Raw genomic sequence first — 23,989 nt, 5'->3', positions numbered from 1 at the left:
CTGCTTCCACTCGATTGGTTGGAAACGTCAAATGAAAAGATTCTATTGGATGAGATCACTATCAATCACTCAGACCGACCGGGTAAAGGGTTGCCATGGAGATGAGAATGCTAAATTGTTCTTTCAAAGATCCCGACGGGGTAAAGATTACTCTACTCAGTTCCTGGGAAGGAGGACCATGAAGGAATTGTTTACTGGCATAGCCATTGTGTTTTATGCTTTACCAATATAGGAGATTTTTCTCTATTTGTAACCACTTTAAAATAGTAGAAATTACATTCTGAAATTCACCACATGGTCATTAGTGTTATCTCTAGGAATTGGGGTTGACATACTAAATTTCTTCCTACTCCTTTTCTCTATTTTTAGTTTTTCTACGGAGAACATTTATTATTGCTATTATTATTTCCACTTTACTGTTAGTGAGAACGTACATTGGCGCAAATTGGTTTCTTAAGGGGAGGGTTGGGAAGGGAAGGTTTAGCAACATATTTCTTACTTTTAAGTCTATATCCAATCTGACAATGTAGACTCATCAATTGTAACAAATGTATCACTCTGGTGGGGGAGTCGGTGCATGTGTGGAGGCAGGGGGTATATGGGAAATCTCTGTACCTTCCTCAATTTTGCTGTGAACCTAAAACTGCTGTAAAAAAAATAAAGTCTTAAGAAAAAAAAATTTGGACACTTTAAAAAATGCATATCCACTGATACAACAATCCTACTTCTAGGAATCTATGGAACAGAAATAATTTTTCGAATGTGTAATGTATATGAGGGCAAAAAATCAAAGGTGCATACCTGAAAGGATGTACGGCAAAACGTTTAATAATGGTAACTTCAAGGGGTTGGGATAGTGAGAAGGGGGCTTTCATTTTTTACTTTACACCCTTGGAATATACATATATATATATATATATATATATATATATATATATATACCTCTTTATTGGAGTATAATTGCTTCACAATGCTGTGTTAATTTCTGTTGTACAACAAAGTGAATCAGCCATATGCATACATATATCCCCATATCCCCTCCCTCCCACCCTCCCTATTCCACCCCTCTAGGTCGTCGCAAATCACTGAGCTGATCTCCCTGTGCTATGCAGCTGCTTCCCACTAGCTATCTTACGTTTGGAAGGGTATATGTGTCGACGCTACTCTCACTTCACCCCAGCTTCCCCCTCCCCCAGCCCCCCCCCCGTCCTCAAGTCCATTCTCTATGTCTGCGTCTTTATTCCTGCCCTGCCACTAGGTTCATCACTACCATTTTTTTTTTAATTCCATACATACGCGTTAGTATACGGTATTTATTTTTCTTTCTAACTTACTTCACTCTGTATGACAGACTCTAGGTCCATCTACCTCACTACAAATAACTCAATTTTGTTTCTTTTTATGGCTGAGTAATATATGTGCCGCATCTTTATCCATTCATCTGTTGATGGACATTTAGATTACTTCCATGTCCTGGCTATTGTAAATAGTGCTACAGTGAACATTGTGGTACATGTCTCTTTTGGATTTATGGTTTTCTCAGGGTACATGCTCAATAGTGGGATTGCTGGGTCATATGGTAGTTCTATTTTTAGTATTTTAAGGAACCTCCATACTGTTCTCCATAGTGGTTGTATCAACGTACATCCCCACCAACAGTGCAGGAAAGTTCCCTTTTCACCACACCCTCTCTAGTATTTATTATTTCTAGATTTTTTTAATATAAATTTTTATTTATTTATTTTTGGCTGTGTTGGGTCTTCGTTTCTGTGTGAGGGCTTTCTCTAGTTGCGGTGAGCAGGGCCCACTCTTCATCGCGGTGCGCGGACCTCTCACTGTCGCGGCCTCTCGTTGCGGAGCACAGGCTCCAGACACGCAGGCTCAGTAGTTGTGGCTTATGGGCCCAGTTGCCCTGCGGCATGTGGGATCTTCCCGGACCAGGGCTCGAACCCGTGTCCCCTGCATTGGCAGGCGGATTCTTAACCACTGCGCCACCAGGGAAGCCCTATTTCTAGATTTTTTGATAATGGCCATTCTGACTGGTGTGAGGTGATACCTCATTGTAGTTTTGATTTGCATTTCTCTAATGATTAGTGATGTTGAGCATCTTTTCATGTGCCTTTTGGCCATCTGTGTGTCTTTTTTGGTGAAATGTCTCTTTAGGTCTTCCGCCCATTTTTTAATTGGATTGTTTGTTTTGATATTGAGCTCCATGAGCTGTTTGTATATTTTGGAGATTAATCCTTTGTCCGTTGTTTCATTTGCAAATATTTTCTCCCATTCTGAGGGTTGTCTTTTCATCTTGTTTATGGTTTCCTTTGCTGTGCAAAAGCTTTTAAGTTTTATTAGGTCCCATTTGTTTATTTTTATTACTCGAGGAGGTGGTTCAAAAAAGATCTTGCTGTGGTTTAAGTCAAAGAGTGTTTTTCCTATGTTTTCCTCTAAGAATTTTACAGTGTCCTGTCTTACATTTAGGTCTTTAATCCATTTTGAGTTTATTTTTGTGTATGGTGTTAGGGAGTGTTCTAATTTCATTCTTTTACATGTAGTTATCCTATTTTCCCAGCACCACTTACTGAAGAGGCTATCTTTGCTCCATTGTATGTTCTTGCCTCCTTTGTCATAAATTAGGTGACCATATGTGTGTGGGTTTATCTCTGGGCTTTCTATCCTGTACCATTGATCTATATTTCTGTATTTGTGCCAGCACCATACAGTCTTGATTACTGTAGCTTTGTAGTATAGTTTGAAGTCGGGGACCCTGATTCCTCCAACTCCGTTTTTCTTTCTCAAGATTTCTTTGGCTATGGGCTTCCCTGGTGGTGCAGTGGTTAAGAATCCTCCTACCAATGCAGGGGACACGGGTTCAAGCCCTGATCTGGGAAGATCTCACATGCCATGGAGCAACTAAGCCCGTGCGCCACAACTACTGAGCCTGCGCTCTAGAGCCTGCGAGCCACAACTACTGAGCCCGCGCGCTGCAACTACTGAAGCCCACACGCCTAGAGCCTGTGCTCCACAACAAGAAGCCAATGCAATGAGAAGCGCGCGCACTGCAGCGAAGAGTAGCCGCCACTCACCACAACTAGAGAAAGCCCACGCACAGCAATGAAGGCCCAACGCAGCCATAAATAAATAAATAAATAAAAGATTGCTTTGGCTATTCAGGGTCTTTTGTGTTTCAATTACCCGTTACTATAAAATATTTAAGATACACTGCCATTGTAAAAATAATGTTGCTAATTGTTTTCAAATTAACACACTGCAATAATTTAAAATTATGATTGACTATTATATACCTTTTTAAATCCAAATAGTTGGTGAAAGTGAGGGTGTTGTAACATTCTCATGTAAAGCTCCTGAGTATAAATCTAGCTCTCAAAAGCCTTAAAATCTTGGCCGTAATCCCATTTCCAGGTCTCTGTTTCAAAAGAAAAAAATATATATATATTGACAAAGATTTGTGTGTCTCGGGCTTCCCTGGTGGCGCAGTGGTTGAGAGTCCGCCTGCCGATGCAGGGGACACGGGTTCGTGCCCCGGTCCGGGAAGATCCCACATGCCGCGGAGCGGCTGGGCCCGTGAGCCATGGCCGCTGAGCCTGCGCGTCCGGAGCCTGTGCTCCGCAACGGGAGAGGGGGAGAGGCCACAACAGTGAGAGGCTCGCGTACAGCAAAAAAAAAAAAAAAAAAAAAAAGATTTGTGTGTCTCATTTATTGTCAGGGACATTTGAAAACAAAATGTTAAGCAGCAAGGGAATGTTAAAAAAAATGTGGGGACTTCCCCAGTGGCCCAGTGGTAAGACACTGCCTTCCAATGCAGGAGGTGTGGGTTCGATCCCTGGTTGGGGAACTAAGATCCCACATGCCGTGGGGTGCGGCCAAAAACTTAAAAAAAAATTGTGATCCATCTGTATGATGTTATGTAACCTACTGAAATGCTTATAAAGAACTTTGGATAAAATGAGAAAACACTTATGAAAAAGAAATGAGAATACCAATTTTTTTCTTTCTCTTCTTTTCATCCTCCCTCCCTCCCTCTGTTCTTTCTACCTTAAAGGGAATTTGCCAAGACTAACAGTGGATGTCCACACATATTGCTCATACATGATTTTTACTTTTGTTTTCTCTGTAGCTTTCAACGTTCCCTTTATTTTCTATAATAAACAAGTATTTTTGTAATGAGAATACAAAATTTCATAAAGAAAAGGCTTATTATTCCCTAATTCAATCCTCAAAAATAGAAGTGAATGCCTATATTATTTTTCCTTTTTTTTTTTTTTTTTTTTGCGGTAGGCGGGCCTCTCACTGCTGTGGCCTCTCCCGTTGCGGAGCACAGGCTCCGGACGCGCAGGCTCAGCGGCCATGGCTCACGGGCCCAGCCGCTCCGCGGCATGTGGGATCTTCCCGGACCGGGGCACGAACCCGTGTCCCCTGCATCGGCAGGCGGACTCTCAGCCACTGCGCCACCAGGGAAGCCCTATTTTTCCATTTTAAAGATAAGGGATCTTTATCTCACAGTGGTAAAGACACCTGTACAAAATTACACAAAGTACAAAGCCATTCTATGTCCCCAGCACATCCCATGCATTGGAAAGACAATACACCAAATGGAATTTACTAATAAAGCAACACCCTATATAAAGAAGACACATTCAGAAGTTCTATCTTCCTAGGGATCAGACCTTGCAGTGCCATCCCAGGAAATTAATTCCTTTCTTCTCCAATACTTACTCAAGTGGGTATCTACAATCAGATATGTAGCTGCAAGAATTTACTTTGCTAACTTAAGAGTTAATGCAAACTAAAGACTTGCCAAACTGGATTCTTCTCTTTGCTGGAATTAGAATATTTTGTGATTGCCAGAAAGTGCAAGGCCACCTTGATAAAGAACAAGAACCTGAAGCCAATGGGACAGAACAGAGAAAAGAGAAATGTTTGCATGTACTTTCAAAATTCCAGCTCCAAGTACTTGTAATGAGGTGTGTGTGGGGTCCGGGGCAGGCGGATGGGAGGAGGGAGTGACTGAAAACTAAGTATCCAGTATTGGTGAATGATTATGAAAGTATACACTGACACAATGGAAGAATACCATGTAGTCATTAAAAAGAATGAGTAGCTACTCTCCATATAAAGATCTTCAAGATGTTATTAAGGAGAAAAAATGGAAAAGCTCATAAATAAATAAATATCACACATACAACTACAGATACATATCTGCTTGAATATATAAATTTCTGGGAGAATAAAATAAGCATTATTAGCAGTGCTTCCCTCTGGAGGTGGGATGGGGAGTCTTGAAATAACTTTATGTCTTTTAAGTTTAAAACACACACACAGGGCTTCCCTGCTGGCGCAGTGGTTGAGAGTCCGCCTGCCGATGCAGGGGACACGGGTTCGTGCCCCGGTCCGGGAAGATCCCACATGCCGCGGAGCGGCTGGGCCCGTGAGCCATGGCCGCTGAGCCTGCGCGTCCGGAGCCTGTGCCCCACAACGGGAGAGGCCACAACAGTGAGAGGCCCGCGTACCGCAAAAAAAAAAAACCAAAACAAAACACACACACACACACACACACACACACACACACACACACACACATCCCTCCTTGGCTTAAAAGCAAGTCTTAAAAGCACTCATTTGATGATTTTCTATAATTGAACACTTCTTTCTTCTGATTCTAGGAAAAGGTAAAGAGCAACTTTACAAACTGTTACAGCTTTCATGATCACCTGACTGCTAACAAGGCGCCTCCAAGAATTCAAATACACAGAATCACATTTTAAAACCTTCAAGACATAGTTTAATCAGTAGTTGTAATGCACATTTGTTAGCGAGAGCTGCACTTTAACAATTATACAGACGTCATCTGCAGTTATTAAAGTTATCAAAATATATAAAAACGTTCAAGTAAGAAGTATGCAAATTAGCAGCATTTAACTAAAATGAATATATTAGCATATTTCAGTATAATAATAGGGAAAGAAAACAGAGCTTCCATCTCACACACACACACACACACACACACACACACACACCACAGAAAACTTGACTGTTTTCAGAAGCATGGTGAAGGCAAGAATGTTATACATATAAATTCTCTAGGCAAAAATGCCAACAATTTAGAATTTTTTAAAAGTGAGGATGGAATGAACTTCCGTTTGCTCAAAATTCCATGATACTAGTTATTAGACTTAAAAATTCATAAACCTTAACAAGATAAGAAAAGAAAACCTCATCAGTTTTATAGGTATAAAAATATCCCGTGTTAATACTACCTGTAGAAGAGCAGGAAAACAAAACTTTGGCAAAGGGACAAGTACACAGAAGTATGTTAACCATGGTGAGCTTGGTACACAGAAGTATGTTAACCATGGTGAGCTTGTTTTGCTTCTCAGAGCAAGGAGTCAATCATTTTTGAGTAATGGGGGGAGGGGGGGAAATATACTTCACAGCAGCAGCTTTCTAAAACCTGCACCCACCTTTAAATTCCAGGCTACCCCCAGGAAAGGTTTAGAGCCAGTGAAAGGAAGGAAAACCATAGAAGGAAGGTACACACGGTCGTTACAAAACTACAGTACTTTGAAAAAGATTCTGAAGGTATTAGAATGAAAACTGCTTACATTAAACCATAATCTAAAAAAAAAAAAAAAACCATAATCTAGGCTTATATTAAAAGGTTTAAAGATATCAGTTTCAGTGATGAGGTATTTATCGCAGATGGTTTTTATGGTAACGGAAATCTGAAGAGATACTCTGCATGTTTTGTAAAATAAAATTAAAAATTTTAAGCACAAGAGAAACAACAGCCCTTACAAATATGAATACGTACATTTAAGACGCCAGCATTCAGTCTAGTTTGGTCCACCGGCACAGGCTGGCCTGATGCTGCAACCCACATGCCGAAACACTCAAAGACTCAACGGTCCTTTCCAGCCTGGCTCCGAACCATGAAGTGTGATTGAGAGACCTCAGTGCAGGAAGGGAAACGGCTTTTGGAAGACTGAGAGACAAACTTTGCCTCTCCATATGGATGGCACTCTGCCAAGTCCCCAAACCCAGGACTAGAGGGATGGAAGTTTTGTGGCTATCCAGGCCCTTAAAGGCAGTTTGCCCTGAGTAACAAAGCTGTGGCAAAATGCCCAGGAAGCTACGAAATCCTGGCTGCCATCCTGCCGCTGTTCCCCTCCTCATAGGGCTCAATCCAGGGCACTCGGGGCCTTGTTCATTCGCACAGCAGGAAGGGCTTTTCTCTCCTAGAATATTATTCTCATATTACATATTCTCATGTAGCTGAAATTACATAACCATCCTCTTCATGCTCCCACCATCTGGTCCAAACATCACAATTCAAGGGTTTCTCCATTTCAAAAAAATCGAGTCTCCATTCTAAGTCTACAGAACCATCCTAGAGAGTCACTACTTCTTAAGGAACACCTCTCAGCCTAAACCCCCAGAACCTGGCTCCAAAGAACTAACCCAGGCTCATGGATAGATGACCTCTACAGTTAACTTTAAAAGACAATACAAATAAGCTTGTAGAACTATAAATGGTCTCTCCGCAATTTTGGTTGAAAACCTTCAATGGCTTCAGCGTTTTGGTTGAGCCTGAGCTGCTGGGCCTCAGGCAAACCTACTTTTCTAAGTCCCTAAAGCATTAAACAGGGGCTGGGTTATGTAAACACAGGCACTGGAGCTGCACGTATGGAACCACTTGCAGGAAAGGCCCAAATTCCAGAAAAATATATTTAAAAATTTCTGCTAAAACCTCAGGTAGATGGTGTAGGCTGGCAGGTCACCAGGCCAGCCTGTAAACCGCACACTGCAGCATGTCCCCGTCAGTCTAGCTGGTTCCTCATATCCCTCTGGGCTTCTGTTAGTTTCTGGATTAGATAACGCTTGTCACGACTTTCCTAAAAACACAGACAGGTTCAAGAGCACATTCAATATATTTGGAAACAAATATCATTATTTCGACCTAAGAAATTACCTATCAGACTTGGTAGGTAATAACCACTGGACCATGGCAATGACCTCCAAATTGCCTCTTTCACTCTTCCTCCCTCCCCAGCCCCTGGTCCACAAAGCGGCCTTGTAAAAATGTTCCTTTAAAAATGAACATCAGACTTTTACTTACCACCCTCCAATGGCTTCCCATCACACTCAGAATTAAACTCAAACTTCCCACCAGAGCCCTCAGGTGATGCTGTGACCCCAGCTATGCTGTGACTCTAGCATCGCCTTGCCTCTCCCCATCATCCTGCACCCTCCAGCCACACCGCCCTTCCCCCTGGGCCCAGCAGTGCCCAGCTCACTCCTCAATGCACCCTCTGCCTGTTACTCACATGCCCAAGACCTCCCATAATTGGCGCCTCTCATCATTCGAGTCTCAGCTCCACCATCACCGCCTCCAAAGAGGCCTTCCGTGGCCACCATCTCAGCAGCAGACGGTCCACCCGCCACTGTAACTACCTCTCTGTATCATCATCATACCAGTTATCGCAATTGGAATTTATCTCTTTTCTTTAACTACTAAGCAGCCTTGTCTCTCTTCTTCACCTGTGTATCCCAGCACAGTATGAGGATACAAATGTTGAGGGAATGGATGAGTCAGGGAATGAATGGGGCTGGAGGAGGCCGAGCCTGAAGGCAGGGTTCTGGGGGAGTGGTGATGGGAAATCCCACCCTCTCCCTGGGAAGAGCTCCCCATTCCTTTCAGTGTCCTGGGTAAATGTCCCAGCCTTGTCCCTGGGACCGGTGCTTCCTTACCAGGGACAGCTGCTCTCGGAGCTGGACAACCACCCGCTTGTGCGCTCCTGCTAGGGCGATGAAGTAGAACATGACGAGACTGCAACAAAAGGCGAGAGGTCACTAGGGAGTTTGTACCATCTGAAGGCCACTGGAAAACAACCCGACACACTTCGCCTGGAACAGTTTTACTTTTGTTAGAAAAAAAGAAAGAAAACCCTCACGTCTCCCAAGCAGAGGGCATCAGAAACAGCCAGAGGTATACATCTGAAACTAGCACAACATTGTAAACCAACTATACTCCAACAAAAAGAAAAGAAAAGAAAAAATGAAACAGGCAGAGGGGTTTTATTGGGCAGCGGCAGCAGAGACTGATTCCTGCCTTGCTTTCTAGAGTTAATATTAAACGCTGCTGAGGCTCCCCTGGCACACACATGAGAGGGGAGAGAGGAGGAGATGGGCCAGAAGGCCAGCTCAGCACAGAAAGAACTGGCTGTGGGTGATCACTGTGGAACCTCCCTGGCCTCAGTTTCCTCATCTATAAAATGAGGATAATAGAGGAAAATCTAGTGATAACAAGCCTAAGATAATACAATTTTGAATAAAAGCGACTGGCAATTGGTTCCTGTTTTCTGTGCAGGGGAGGTGGCTGCCTGTCCAGTCTCCCCAGAGAGGGCTGAGGGCCATGGGAATCAGTGATGTCAGTCTTCTCTTCTGGAAGTCCTCATGGCCAAGGACAAGAATGACCCCCAAAGATGTGGAAGCCAGATCAGGTAACCACCACCAGATGGTGCCGGCCAAACCACAGCTGGGGTGAATCGATTAGGATGGAACCGCTGGACTCTGAGATCCTTGCAATTCCAGGCTAACTGGCTGCAACCCCACATCATTTTATGAATATCAAAGGTATCCTGCCTTTAACAAATGAATTCTTTAACCCCTTTCTTGCATTATGGTGGGGTTTTCCTCTAATAATATCTATATCGTAGGATAACTGTGCTGATTGCATGAGTTAATACATGTAAGCTACAATCAATTCCAGTGATTTGTGGTACTTCTCTTCTGTTCTATAGTCTCCAGGAACACTGAACCAGTGCCCCGGGGGGAAATACAGAATAGGTTCCTTTATGCCCCTGGTCACAACATTTTTGTCAACTGATCAATACTGTGTTTTATGTTTCTTGAGAGAGAAGGTTATTACTACATAATCCTGTTTCTGTTTCAAGACACCTTATTTAATATCACTGAACTCACAGCCAACAGCACCATGACACGTGCCTGAATGAAGCTTATCTAACACACATATTTTCTTCATAAAACCCATCCCAGCCTTCTTGCACTTAGGAACCCCAGACAGCACTTCAGCTCTATGCGTGAACAGTGAAATCACCAACCAAAAGCACAAAATGCAAGAAACATCGCACTAAATGGATCACAAAAAGGACACTTAAGTTACAGTCTGAGCTATGGTTTGAATATTTGTGTCCCCCTCAAATTCATATGTTGCAAAATCCTAATCCCAAGGTGATGGTATTAGAACGTGGGGCCTTTGGGAGGTGATTAGGTCATGAGGAGCCCTCACAAATGGGATTAGTGCCCTTATAAAAGGGACTCCAGAGAGCACCCTAGTCCCTTCTGCCATATGAGAATACAAGAAGTCTGTAAGCAGGACGAGGCTCTTCATCCGACCATGCTGGCACTTTGATCTTGGACTTCCAGCCTCCAGAACCGTAAGAAATAAACTTCTGTTGTTGGGCCACCCAGTCTATGATATTTCACTATGGCAGCCCAAAGGCACTGAGACACTGTGCATCAGGCAACTCAAATTTTTTACTACTCTATGCATGTCTACAAATAATCACCAAAAACAACACCATTAGTACTGATTTTGGGGTTACAAAAATATTTTAGCTAGTAAGCACATTTGCAATACAGAAAAAAATTACGGAATTTATGAATAATGAGAATGGGCTGTAATCAGAACAATGCCTAGTACAAAGTAAGTCCTCAACAGATATTTGTGATTAGAATTACACTCAAAGTGAATCACTGCACAAAATCCCTCGTCGCCCCTGCACCCAACACTTGTCATTTATCGAGCCTTCACTAAAGGCCAGGTCCTCTGCTAAGCACTTCACCATGTGTCCTTCTTCTCACAGCCCTACGAGGTGTGTGCCATTCTTATTCCCATTTTCCAGGTGAGGAAATCGAGGCTCAGAGAGGGTATGTGATGACCTGAGGCCACACAGCTTGTAAGTGGTAGAGCCAGGGTTCAAGTGCATGCTTCTAGTCTGGTGCTCTTCTCTCAGCCCAGTTACCAGTTCCTTTTCCAAAGAGCAACTAATTTTGTGAATAATCAGTAATATAATAATAGGCAACATTTCTTGGGTTATATTTTATAACTCAGGCTTCTGGCTAATTACAAGTGGGATCTCCCTGAACCTGCTCAGTGACCCTCTGAAAGAATTACTACTGGTCTTATTTTGACATCTTAGAGATGGAAAAGTGTGGCTCAGAGAGGTTTGGTACCATATCAAGAGGCGCGGGTGAGCTCCATTTTCCAGCGGAGAGGAGCCCACCAGCCACAGTGGAAAATACCTGCAGAATCCAGGTGGTTCTCACTCACCAGAGGATCATGAAGAAAGGCACTGCGAAGGCTTCCGACGTGATGCCATGGACCAGAGACTGCAGCGAGCTGGGGAAGGTGCTCACCATCTTGGGGACCACCTCCCAGGTGGTGTTGAAGTTGGTGAAGGGCCCACAGGCTTTGGAGGAAGGGATGCTACCAGGACACAGAGCACGGGGCTCAGGGCCAGGCCTGCAGCACAGGCTGAGCATCCCTCCTCTGCGTACCCACAAAGCTTTGTTAACAGTGACCCACAAGGATCCGCCTGACCTCATGGGCCTTCTGGAATATTCTGGTCAAAAATGCTTACCCTGAAATCTCATCAAGTCTCTAGACCTGACTTCCAGTTTATAGGAAATTCAGGACAGAAGGTCAAGTTTAAAAATAAGAGTTACCATATGATCCTGCAATCCCACTCCTGGGCATATACCTGGAGCAAACTCTAATTCAAAAAGATACATGCATACCCATGTCCATAGCAGTACTATTTACAGTAGCCAGGACGTGGAAGCAATCTAAGTATACATCAACAGATGAATGGATAGGAAGCGCGCGCACACACACACACACACACACACACACACACACACACACACACAGAGTGGAATATTACTCAGCCATAAAAAAGAATGAAATAATGCGATTTGCAGCAACATGGATGGACCTAGAGATTATCATACTAAGTGAAGTAAGCCAGACAGAGAAAGACAAATATCATATGATATTGCTTATATGTGGAATCTAAAAAAAAGATACAAATGAACTTATTTACAATACAGAAATAGACCCACAGACATAGAAAACTAACTTATGGTTACCAAAGGCAAAGGCCGGTGGGTAGGGATAAATTAGGAGTTTGGGATACACACTACTATATGTAAAACAGATAACCAACAAAGACCTACTGTATAGCACAGGGAACTATACTCAATATTTTGTAATAACCTAAAAGGGAAAAGAATGTGAAAAAGAAAAAGCCATATATATACGGCTGAATCACTTTGCTGTACACCTGAAACTAACACAACATCATAAATCAACTATACTTCAAAAAGAAAAAAGAACCTGTTACTTGAAGATAGCTACTCTGGTGATATTTTAGAACAACAATAAATTGAGCACCAGAAATTTAAAAAAGAAGAAGAAGGTCAAGTTAAATGACACTGTGAGAAAGCAATCAGACAACTCCAGAATGTGGGGAGTCTGCCCTTCAGTCTCTTAATTTAGTGGTGAGGAAACTGAAGAATCAAAGACTAAGGAGACATCGCAACCAAAAGTAATGAGCAAAACTTGAAAGATCTTCATTTAAAAAATAAAGCTATAAAAGACTATCTTGGGACTGGAGAAATTTGAAAATGGCAGGAATATGATATTGGCATTAATTTTCTTAGGTGTGATAATGTTATTGTGGATATGTAGAACGGAGAATGTCCTTATTTTTAGGAACTGCATGTTCAAGTATTTAGGAATGAAATGTCATGATGCCTACAGCTTAATTTCAAATGGTTCATCATCACACACACAAAAAATGTATGTATATACAGAGAGAAAACAAACGTAGCAGAATGTTAACAGCTGGGACAGCCAGGAAAAGGGTATATAAATTTTCATTGTTGCTTTTTTCAACTTTTCTATAGATTAAAATTTTTCAAAATAAAAAGCAGGGAAAAATAAAATTACAATGGAAAAAATTAAATTAAGGCTTACAGGAATTGCCTACATTCTTATCATAAAGTTCTGTGTAGGAAATATTCCACTGCAGCTCTATTTTAGGGATAAAAATAGATTCCTGGAAACAACCTAAATGTTGTTTAAGGAAATGGATGAACAATTTATGATCCATTCATACAACAGAATAAAGAACCACTGAGAGAGAGACAAACACATACAGATATGACTGTCTTAGACAGAAACTAAGTAGTTAGGAAATAGAATTGGAGAATGAACTTCCGCCATATACTCTTTTATACTTTTTTTTTTTTTTATTTGGTACGCGGGCCTCTCACTGGTGTGGCCTCTCCCGTTGCGGAGCACAGGCTCCGGACGTGCAGGCTCAGCAGCCGTGGCTCACGGGCCCAGCCGCTCCGCGGCATGTGGGATCTTCCCGGACCGGGGCACGAACCCGTGTCCCCTGCATCGGCGGGCGGATTCTCAACCACTGCGCCACCAGGGAAGCCCTCTTTTGTACTTTTTGAGTTCTGTTCCATGTGAATGTATTTCTCATTAAAAAAATCAAAGCTAAAAATTACTTTAAAAGAATGAGAGCTCTCTATGTGCTGGCCTGGAAAAGGGCACAATATAAACTGAAAAAAAGAATTAAGCTGCCAAACAGTATTATTCCAGATGCATTAAAGATACATTTTTCATAATAACTTTCTGGAAGGGTTCATAAAATGTTAACAGTGGTCACCTCTTAGAGTAGGACTAAGAGGTGGGAATGGGGAGCAGTATTTTCTCTTTAATTTATACCCTTTTCTGTACTGCTTGAATTTTTCAATATATGTAACATACCACTATTACAATAAAAATATATAGACTCAGTTTAGTTTAAAAAATAATAAAACCTGAGAGAGGAATTCAAAGTTCTAGACTTTTCATTTAAAGATTAAGAAATGGAAAAAAATAAGATAAAATACAATAAAGATGAAGAAATGGAATTCCATGAGACTGTAAGTCAAGGGTTGGCAAACTATAGCCCACAGGCCAAATCTGGCCCACAGCCTATTTTTGTTTTTTTTTTTTCATATTTATTTAGTTGCACCTGGTCTTTGTTGCCACACGTGGGCTCCTTAGCTGAGGCATGCATGTGGGATCTAGTTCCCTGACCAGGGATTGCACCTGGGCCCCCTGCATTGGGCGTGCAGAGTCTTACCCACTGCACCACCAGGGAAGTCCCAAGCCTAATTTTTATAAATGAAGTTTTACTGGAACACAGTCATGCCTGTTAGTTTATATATCATCTGTGGCTGCAACACAGATGATATGTAAACAGTTGAGCTGAATAGTTGCTATAGAAACCATATGGCCCAGAAAACCTAAATCATTTACTCTCTTTCCAGCCTCTGGTATAAATGGTTAGAACACTAGGGGGTGGCATCACTGGGATTTGAACCCTCAACTTCCCATCCTCAGGACTGAGCATTTCTGCTTTTTCCAAATTCCACACTAGACACTACATTCCTTGTGCCATGTCTGAATTGTCTTTATACCCCTAGCAGCTAGCACAGTGCTTGGCAACAGAAGACACTCCAAGTCTTCTCAGTGACCATGTATTAACTTCATAATCAGAAACAAAGAAACAATCCCAAAGGGGACGAGAAGAGAGATACTAGGAAAAGGGATCTGGGTAGAACAGAGCCAACCGACACTCTCAAACACAGTGAGAACCCTGCAAGCCCAAGCTCAGAAGTGACCCAAGATATTCCGAAACAAAGGTGGGCCTGGCTGAGCCAGGAGTGACTTACTGACCTCTGCGGGTGGAGCGCTACGAGGAAAGCCAATAAAGAATGCAATGAAGCCTTTAACATAAAAGACGGACATGTCAAGGAGGGAATGTTCTAGAAGACAAAGTCATATTTACCGTGCAATGCTGATTGTCAGAGGTATTATTGCCAAGCACAGCCCAATCAGTAACACCAACAGGAAGAAGAAATTAGAATTAGATGCTCTGAACTGCCTCGGAGAGGGTCTGCAGGTGTAAAGAAGACTTATCTAAGGGGAGAGGAAGAAAGAGGAAAAATTAAGAGCACAGCTTCCTTGAGGATAAATGAGCACAGTCATGTATTATAGGATGTAAATCGGTATAATCTTTCTAGAGTAGTCAGCAGTATAGACCAAAATTTTAAAAATGGGTCAAAAAATAAGTATATGGATATTTACTGCTACAGTTGTTAATAGCAGGGAATAACTGAAAGCAACCTAAGTAGCTACCCAAGGGGTTCCTTAAAGGTTAAAGTGCATCTACACAATGGAAAATCACATAGCCCTTAGAAAAGCTTTATATCCTACATGGCACTGTGAAATGAAAAGGGTAGATTCCAAAACTCTGTACTGTATGATCTTGTTTAAGTTTTTTTTTAGTATTTTTTTAAACATTTTACTGTAAATTTCTCTCTTTTTTTAGATTTACTGAGGTATAATTGACAAATAAAATGGTAAGATACTTAAGAGCGCACAATGTGATGATTTGAAAGAATTCGAAAAGTATTTATTCTCTACAGGGGTTTAAACACGTACTGAATATATACACACCACAACAGGAGATATTTGCTTGAATTTTACAAGCATATGTATTTTTCCTATATATTAAAAATAAATATTTCCATTGAGGGAAAAAAGACTTGAAGGAGAAATCAGGTGGGGACGGGGAGAGGGGTACAGTAACAGGCATCCTCCTTAACATTCTAGAAAGCTACAGCCTCGGGAAGGGGCATCAAGTTCCTGTGACTGCAGCAGCTGGAACATCTTGTGAGCCGAGGGCACTGAGCACCAGGGACACTTGGTGTCCTGTTAGGGTGTCTGGGGGCAGGTGGCCAGTCAGACGGGGGTGTCAGAACTCAGTCCAGTACCCGTGACCCATTCCATTACCCCTACGCTGTCTTTACTGGGCTATACGCTAGGAAACCACTGCCTAACCTATTTTCTGGAAGAAGAACAAGCTCCTCTGAGCTTTCTCGCATCCATCTCTCCCTTGGTGACTTCAGCCGATTTAAGTTTCCAAATGAAAGCATCAGAACATTCTTCAAAGGCCAAAACACCCAGGTAGAAAGCATGACCCAAATCAAGGCCCTGCCTACTGGATTAAGAGCTTAGGCTCTGGAGTGAGGTAAACCTGGGTTCAAATCCCAGGAGTCATTTATAAGCTGTGTGAGCTTGGACCAGTTACTTAACCTCTCTAAACTTCAGCTTCCTAATTTATAAAATATGGTTACTAGCAGTGCCTACTTCAAAGGGTGTATCGTTGTTATTGTTATTACTACGATTATTACTTCCATTTATGAATCCTCAGGGCTTGGCATAATAGGTGATCAATAATGTCAGGGGTTATTAACAGAGGCTACCTCTGGAAGAAGGGATGGAATACATATCTGTATTGTTTAAATGTTTAATAGTGAACATATATTGCCTCTACAATAAAGAAAAAGTTTGGTTAATAAGCCCAGATAAGTTAGTCCTCTATAGAGCTACTTCACCCATTAAGCACTTAGTTCAGGTACAATGCCTAGGGCCTGTGAGCCGTTTGAGGAGCTACACAAATAATTGAGAACTGAAAATAAATGCACCAGCTCCAAAATCCAAACAGAAAACTACAAAACTTTAGTTAATAAACCTTTTGTTAAACATCACCAAAATGAACCACCGTCAACTGATTGATCAACTGCAACGCAACTCGTAGTTACATACAAAAAACATTTTTTAAAATCACAGGAGCAAAATCATTCTTAACAAAACTCTCAAAATGACAAAAATGCGAAAATCCATTAGCCTTTTTTCCAGAATAAAAATATGTATCAAATAAGGGATGCAATTTTGATACATCTAATGGGATGTGGGTGGGCTCCAAGCACTTGTGCCGAAGGTCTTGCAAGGTCAAGGATGGTCTCAGTTACTGACCCCTCAACCCCACCTCTCCTTACCTCTTTCACGTAAAAGATGATAATGAACTTCAAGGTTGCAACTGCAGGAAGAAGGGGTGAGAAGAAGGCTCCAATCCAGCAAATGGTTTGCCCATAAACGATCCCTAGAACATTATCAGGGATAGCAAACTCCTGCTGTCCCCAGCACTGAAACAGCTTCCAAGAGGAACAGTAGGTCACCAGGATCCTGGAAACAAACAGGACCATTTATCACCTGGACTACAGTGTCTGCCAAGGCCACAGAACCACATCCACAAAATCAGGGCTGTTTCCACACATACTTCTTACGGAAACTGCTTAGTCATATGTCTAGAAGATGCAGAATGCAGTGAACTCTGGAATCATTAACACCAGGGTCCAAGTCTCAGATCTACAGCTTATCGGCCAAATAACGTTAGATAAGGCTCATTCTTCTCATCTGGAATGTGAGGGCATTATAACGCAGCCTACTTCACTGCGTTGCAGTTGACAGTAAATGACACGGGCAGTCTCTGTGCTCTAGTCTGCCACTCAACCCAAAAAGTATTGAGCTACTGTGCATCCGCACAGAAAGTGGCTTATGGGGACCTACCAGCCTGCACGCTGCTCCCTGGAATCCTAGAAGCTCTCTACAAAAACCCTAGGACCAGGGGTCTGAGATAAACACACATAGCTGTTCACTGTAGCATGACCACATATTAGCAAAACTACTGGAAACAACCTAAAGGCCCAGCAGTAGGGGCTGCATCGACAAATCAGAAGCCATGGGTACAGTGGAATAACATACAGTCCTTAAAGCGAGAGAGGAAAATCCATGTGCCTTGACAGGGAAAGTTGTTCACGGTAGTTTGTTTGTATGGGGGAGAAAAAGCAAGCTGCGGACCCATGTGGATGTACCACGATCCCATCTGTGGGGTAAAAAAGAACACTTCCAGCAAGACTGTGTGTTTACTTACACATGTATTTATACAAATGTGTGTCTTTAGTTTTAAGGACTGCTGGATCTACCCCAAAGTGTGAACAAGGGTCACCTCCGTGGAGTGGGGTGGGATTGGGAAGTAGGGGTAAGGTAACAAAAGACAATTCTCACTATTCTCTGGATCTCTGTATTTATTTAAGTTTAAATATTAAAAAAAACTTTAATAGGCACATGTTCACTTCATATTTGTGTAATTTTTTAAAAGGACAGTTTCTTTTTTAATGTTGACTTTTAAGGGCTTCCTGGACTTCTGGCATATACCAGGAGAATTTGTACATGTGGGTATAAAAGGGACTAAGTGAACAGGGTTTCACTTAAGGCTCAAGGAGATGCTGAGAATAATTTTCTTTTTTAATGACAGCATAGTAATGACAATCCTGATGGTGATAGTTAATGTTTTGTTGAGTTCTGTGGCATGGAGTGTTCTTAGTACTTTTATCTGCATTTTGTCATTTAATCCTCACAACAGTGCTATGAGGTGGGCACTGCTACTATTCCCATTTCACAGGTAGGAAAACAGGCACAGAGCTTAAATAACTTGCCCTCAGTCACATGACTAGGAAGCGGCAGTGCTGGGTCTTGAACCCAGACTAGGAAATGTGGCATCCACTGCAGCCCGGAGGGGCCGGCAAGACGTCACCCCGCGGCAGCCCCGCGGAAAGCAGCACCGTTTCTGCTTCGTGCTGCCTTTCCATGGGGCACATCATGGACCAGGGGGAGGTGATGGCCTGGAGCTTTTCAAAGTCACCAATGGCTGTCAGTGGTTCCCAGGATGCGGAACCATCCAGCACTTAGTGAAGAGCAGCTGTGATGGGAACCTGTGGTGGAGATGAGGGAAAGGGTGAGGGGGTAGGGGGAGATAAGAGGGGGACCCCTCACACTTACTTTCTAGGAAAATCCACAAAAAGGGTCACAGCCAAGATGATGATGAGGTCAAAGATCATCAGCTTGTACATTTCCTGCCCAACTTGGGTCTCCCAGCACTGAAACCCAGAGAGAAACGAGCCTGACTTGGAGCAGAAAAAGCCAGGTTCTCCCAATGCCATTTCCAGCCCCCGATCCTGCTGCCTCTGGGAGGCATCAGCGGATGCTCCTCTGAGCTCCAGCATAGACTTTTGTTTTCCAGCCCTTAGAATTAGAAGCGCCTGGCATGCCAGACTCTGCTACACAGCAAGAATGAGGATCGACTGGGATTCAAACCCTTGGCTTCACGGGCTGTTCTCTCGACCCTAATGCTACCACCCCCAAATGACCCACCGAGCAGGAGGCCCATCCCCGCAGCCTCACCGGGTAGAGTTTCTGGTTGTAGCCACAGAGCTCACACGGGTAGTTATCGCAGGATGTAATCTTGGAGTCCAGAGTGAACACCAACACACAGATGGTGGCCAGCCGCATAAAAACACACCTGCAGGGAAGAGGGTAGGAGAGAGGATGGGAAGAGGAGGGCTCAGGGCAGGCGGGCCCCTTGGAACAGGGCTGGGGTGCAGAGAAGCTGCCTTTCTTAACAGCAAACCTACAAATGGGCACAGAGTTTCTGTTTGGGATGATGAGCAAATTCTGGAACCAAACAGTGGCAATGGTGGCACAACACTGAGCATGTACTTAACGCCACTGAATCGTACACTTAAAAGTGGCTAAGATGGTAAATTTCATGTTATATGTATTTTACCACAATAATTTTTAAATGGCAGAGGAAAAAACAGATCAGAAAGCTGGGAACTCCTGAATCCAAGATGACGTAGCCACGCTGAGAACAATTCCTGGAAAGAACTAATTGAATCTTCTAAGTATCAGCCTTGAGAGATGGCTGATATACTGAGAAGTGAAAAAACTACACTGCAGAGTTTCATGTAGATACAATCCTATTTTTAAAAGAAAACAAAACATGTGAACGTTGGCATGAACAATAGGAACCGTGAAGATGAGGGCTGCTGGGGGAAAATGGATTCAAGAGAGGAGGGCAGAGGGCTCATTTTTTTTTTTTTTTTAAAGATGCTTCATCTATTGTTTGGTTTGTAATAAAAAAAAGAAATGATATAGAAACATTAAAAAGTGTGTGGGTAGGGGAGCAAACCCACCCATCCACCTGACATGCTGTGCCTCCCTCGGGCGGACGTGAGTACCTATCACCACCAAAGAGGTTTCCATAACTAAAAACTGAAACGGAATCTAATAAAAAGTCTGAATCTACATTTGAGGAGGGATACAGGAAAACAAAAGACACCATGACGGAGCAATGAACTAAATCCAAAGTAGAGAACATTCTACAGGACAAACCCCTCAGCTTCTCCCACAAATCAATAGCACAACACAAGGGGGGAATTCTTGAAAGAATAAAGGGGACTTAAGAGACATAACAACCCAACACAGCATGCTGCCTTTCTTTGGGTCTTGGTTTGAATAAACCAACCATAGAAAGCCCTCTGCAACTCCATCAGGGGACTGACTTAATTCTGTGAGGTGTGATGATGATTATGTTTAAAAAGAAAAGTTCTTGTCACTTAGAGATATACTGAGCTGTTTACAGGTGAAATGACATGTTGCCTGAGATTTGCTGAAAATAATCCAGCAGAGTGGGGGGGACCGCATGAAACAAGACTAGCAAAACGTTGGTAAATAGTTGAAACTAAGTGATGGGTACACATGGGGGTTCATTATACTGTCCTGTTTGAAAATTTCCAAAATAAAAAGATTTGTTTAAACAAAGATGCAAATGCCATCTGAGGCATTTGAGAAGCAGACAGAAAACATTCCAGTGTCACACACTCCCCACCTGGTCCTCCTTAACTCATGTGTGTTAACTCCCTGGGCCCAGCTTTACACCTGCCATTTCTTTATTTTTTATTTTATTTTTTTAGGAAACTGAATATTTGTTTAGTATGAGAAAAGACATTACAACAAATTATAAAGAGTCAGCGGTAGCCCGCTGCGGGCCTCTCAGGCCGGTGATTTGCCCGCGCGCCTCCATGAGCTTGGCCCACGGCCTCTGACGGCGCCCACGCAAGGGCCCCGGGAGCCGGCGGGCAGCAGTCCTCGCCGGGGACCCTCCAGCGGGCACAGGGGGACAAGCGTGGCTCTAAATCCAGCACGTGCATATTGAAGCAAGTGAAAGGATTTAATATGAAGCACAGAAGCAGATAATGCCGAAAAGCAAGCAGTAGTTGGGACACATTTAGTGAGTGGGGCAGCATTTCCTTCTCCCACTGCTGCTGAGATGGCAGAAATCAGTCGAGCTCAGTATGAAATGGAATACACCGAAGGTATTATTAGTCAGAGAATGAGGGTCTCAGAAAAATTAAAGGTAGCACCACCAAGTGCTGACCTGGAACAAGGATTCCAAGAAGGAGTTTCAAATGTTAGTGTGATTATGCAGGTGCCAGAGAGAACTGTTGTAGCAGGAAATAATGAAGACATTCCATTTTCAAGACCAGCAGATCCTGACCTTATACAGTCAACTCCCTTCAAACCTCTGGCACTAAAAACACCACCTCATGTGCTTACGCTAAGTGAAAGACTACTAGATTTTCTGGATTTAGAAAGACTTCCTCCAACCCTTCAAAATGAAGAAATCCATGCAGTTGGCAGGCTAAAAAGAGAGCGCTCTATGAGTGAAAATGCTGTTCGCCTAAACGGACAGCTGGTCAGGACTGACTCCATGTATGGCATTTCAAATACAGATACAACGATTGAAGGAACCTCAGATGACATGACCGTTGTAGATGCAGCTTCATTAAGATGAAAGATAATCAAACTAAATAGACGTCTACAACTTCTGGAAGAGGAGAACAAAGAACGTGCTAAAAGAGAAATGGTCATGTATTCAATTACTGTAGCATTCTGCCTGCTTAATAGCTGGCTCTGGTTTCACCGCTAGAGGTAACCTCAACTCTCAAAAATACTGTTTCAACAGCTGGAAATAAAAAGAATTTGCAAACTTCTCTGTTTCTGTCTTTGCATTGTATGCCGTTTTACAGTCCATGCCCTGAAAATGTATTTCTCCCAGAAAGGAGGTGGGGAAAGATTTATATTTGCAGAAGTAAAGGTATATTCTGTCGCTTGACTGTATATAGTTTTAACCAGTTTTGCCATAACACCTACTTAAAATTCTCCCTTTTCATGTTTTGTAAATAGGATCTAGTTTGTTTCGGTTTTATTTAAGGAATTTTTTTTGCCTCATCAATCTGCAGAGCTAATTCTATGAATGGGAGAGAAGAAAGTGTATAGGAATTGGATTTAGAGAAGTGTCTGTAAAGGAAAAATAATGCTTTATTTTGTCCTGTTTCTCAAACACTGTTAGATTAAACAGTTTAGTTAACAGACATTTTTGCATCCACATTTCAACATTAACACTACTGAAGTCATGGTCTGGTGTCAGATTTACTAAACTCAAGCCACCTCATGTTTCATGATCACCTTCAATAAAATAATTCCTAATATTTTCAGCAGTTTATCTAAGATGTGAGCAAAATGTGCATTTTTATTTTAGTTTTGCAGATGGTTTTCTATAAAGTACATTTTTACTAAGTCCATGTGTGAATGACTTAAAAAACTACAGAATAAGGTACAAATGTAGTGTATTTAATAAACTGTCAACCAAAAAAAAAAAGAGTCAATGGTAGCACACACAGTCGGTGACTGGGCCACATTTTTCTCAGCACTCACTCCAGCAAAAGTCTCAGGTTTCTGCTGCAAGTTCCTGCTGTAACTCTCGTCCCAAGGCCACGCATGGGCCTAGTGGGGTAGAAGCGTGAGGGAGTTAATGCCCCTGGGAGCCAGCCACCCTTAGGCAGGGGAGGCCAAATACTTGCTGGAGGACACACACTCCTGCATTGGAAAAGTCTAAGATATTTTCCACGCAAACTCCCAGAGATGCCCCATAGGACTGAGCCCCAGTTGCAACTTGCCAAATGACATACCTTTATAAGGTGCCTTCCCTTCTCTCTCTCACTTCCTCACTCTCCTACTGGTATACACTTGTCTTTCTAACATCTTAAGAGCAACATTTCTTCCAAAGGCCCCACCCTATGCCCTCAGCTGTCGATGTGCTAATACATGAAAAAAATATAGACGCTCAAGTCAAAGAGATTTCCCTGCATATGCAAACTCTGATTCATTCATGGGGGCTGTCTGAAGGCTGAAGAGGATTCTTGGCTCAGCAGGGAAAGGTACCACAATGGATTAGCAATGTCTGCCGTGGGCAGGGGAGGGGACAAGTGGTGACGTGCTTGGCATGTCTAGGCATTACCTAAGGATTGTCAGCCGGATCTCAAAGCCTGGGGAATAATCCTCATAGTGGATGATCTTGGCAAAGATTATTGGGGTGATAAAATTGGCCAGCGTGATCACAATAGAAGGCAGGTACAGTATCAGGAGGTTCTCTCCAAAAACCATCTTGTCAATTTCCTATGAAGATAACAGAACTGGTCAGGAGTATAATAATTTGCATCACAAATGAACTGACCTTAAAAGAACTCAACTGTATGTGTGTCAAGTCATATGCTGAACACCTTAAACTTATACAATATTGTATGTCAATTACATTTCATTAGAACTGTAAGGGAGAAAAAAAACCCAAACATGTTTAGCAAACAAAACAAAACATTTGTTTCATTCAACATGGCACCTAAAACTAAGCCATCTCCTTCCTTGGGTGTTCAAACGGAGGAACCATGATCTAGTACCATACTAGAAGAAAACTGAGCTCTACTGGATTTATTAAGGTGAAATATAAAAAATCCATGTATTCTGTATCAATGGGCAACTGAAAGCATTTTCAAGGCTGAACTAATTGACTTGGAACAGCCATTCTCTCCTCCTTTCATAATAACAGATTATTTAGTCACATATATGGCTATCTGAGATAAAACTAAATTTCCTAAGTAATTTGACTGTCTTCCTAGGTAAATGGCTCTCTGACTAAATTCTGGCCAAAGGGATATAAGAGGCAGTGTTAAGTGCAACCTCCAGGTCCTGCCCTTGAAGGGAAGGGGTGTGCTCTCATCCCCTTCACTTCCTTCCCATTGGCTA

General features: G+C 42.5%; 1 protein-coding gene and 1 pseudogene across 3 annotated transcripts in view; one reads left to right on the top strand and one right to left on the bottom strand.

Moving 5' to 3' along the window:
- Positions 1-5,769: 5,769 nt before the first annotated feature.
- TMC7 (transmembrane channel like 7) overlaps positions 5,770-23,989 on the bottom strand; it is a 50,558-nt gene continuing 32,338 nt past the window's right edge. For all 3 annotated transcript variants that reach the window (XM_030847121.3, XM_060284987.2, XM_030847125.2), the window contains 8 exons: positions 23,208-23,365; positions 19,250-19,367; positions 18,848-18,945; positions 17,005-17,191; positions 14,949-15,079; positions 11,369-11,524; positions 8,764-8,842; positions 5,770-7,907 (listed from right to left, as the gene is read on the bottom strand). In XM_030847121.3, the coding sequence (XP_030702981.2) occupies positions 7,833-7,907; positions 8,764-8,842; positions 11,369-11,524; positions 14,949-15,079; positions 17,005-17,191; positions 18,848-18,945; positions 19,250-19,367; positions 23,208-23,365 (1,002 nt within the window). In that variant the 3' untranslated portion in view covers positions 5,770-7,832. The remainder of the gene's footprint in view (positions 7,908-8,763; positions 8,843-11,368; positions 11,525-14,948; positions 15,080-17,004; positions 17,192-18,847; positions 18,946-19,249; positions 19,368-23,207; positions 23,366-23,989) is intronic.
- LOC115847368 (mitochondrial fission factor pseudogene) lies at positions 21,144-21,888 on the top strand (annotated as a pseudogene).

Source organism: Globicephala melas, chromosome 15, assembly GCF_963455315.2.
Source record: "Globicephala melas chromosome 15, mGloMel1.2, whole genome shotgun sequence".
Classification (NCBI taxonomy): Eukaryota; Metazoa; Chordata; class Mammalia; order Artiodactyla; family Delphinidae; genus Globicephala; species Globicephala melas.
Note: the sequence above shows the minus strand (reverse complement) of the source record. Positions and strands in the feature narration are given on the sequence as shown.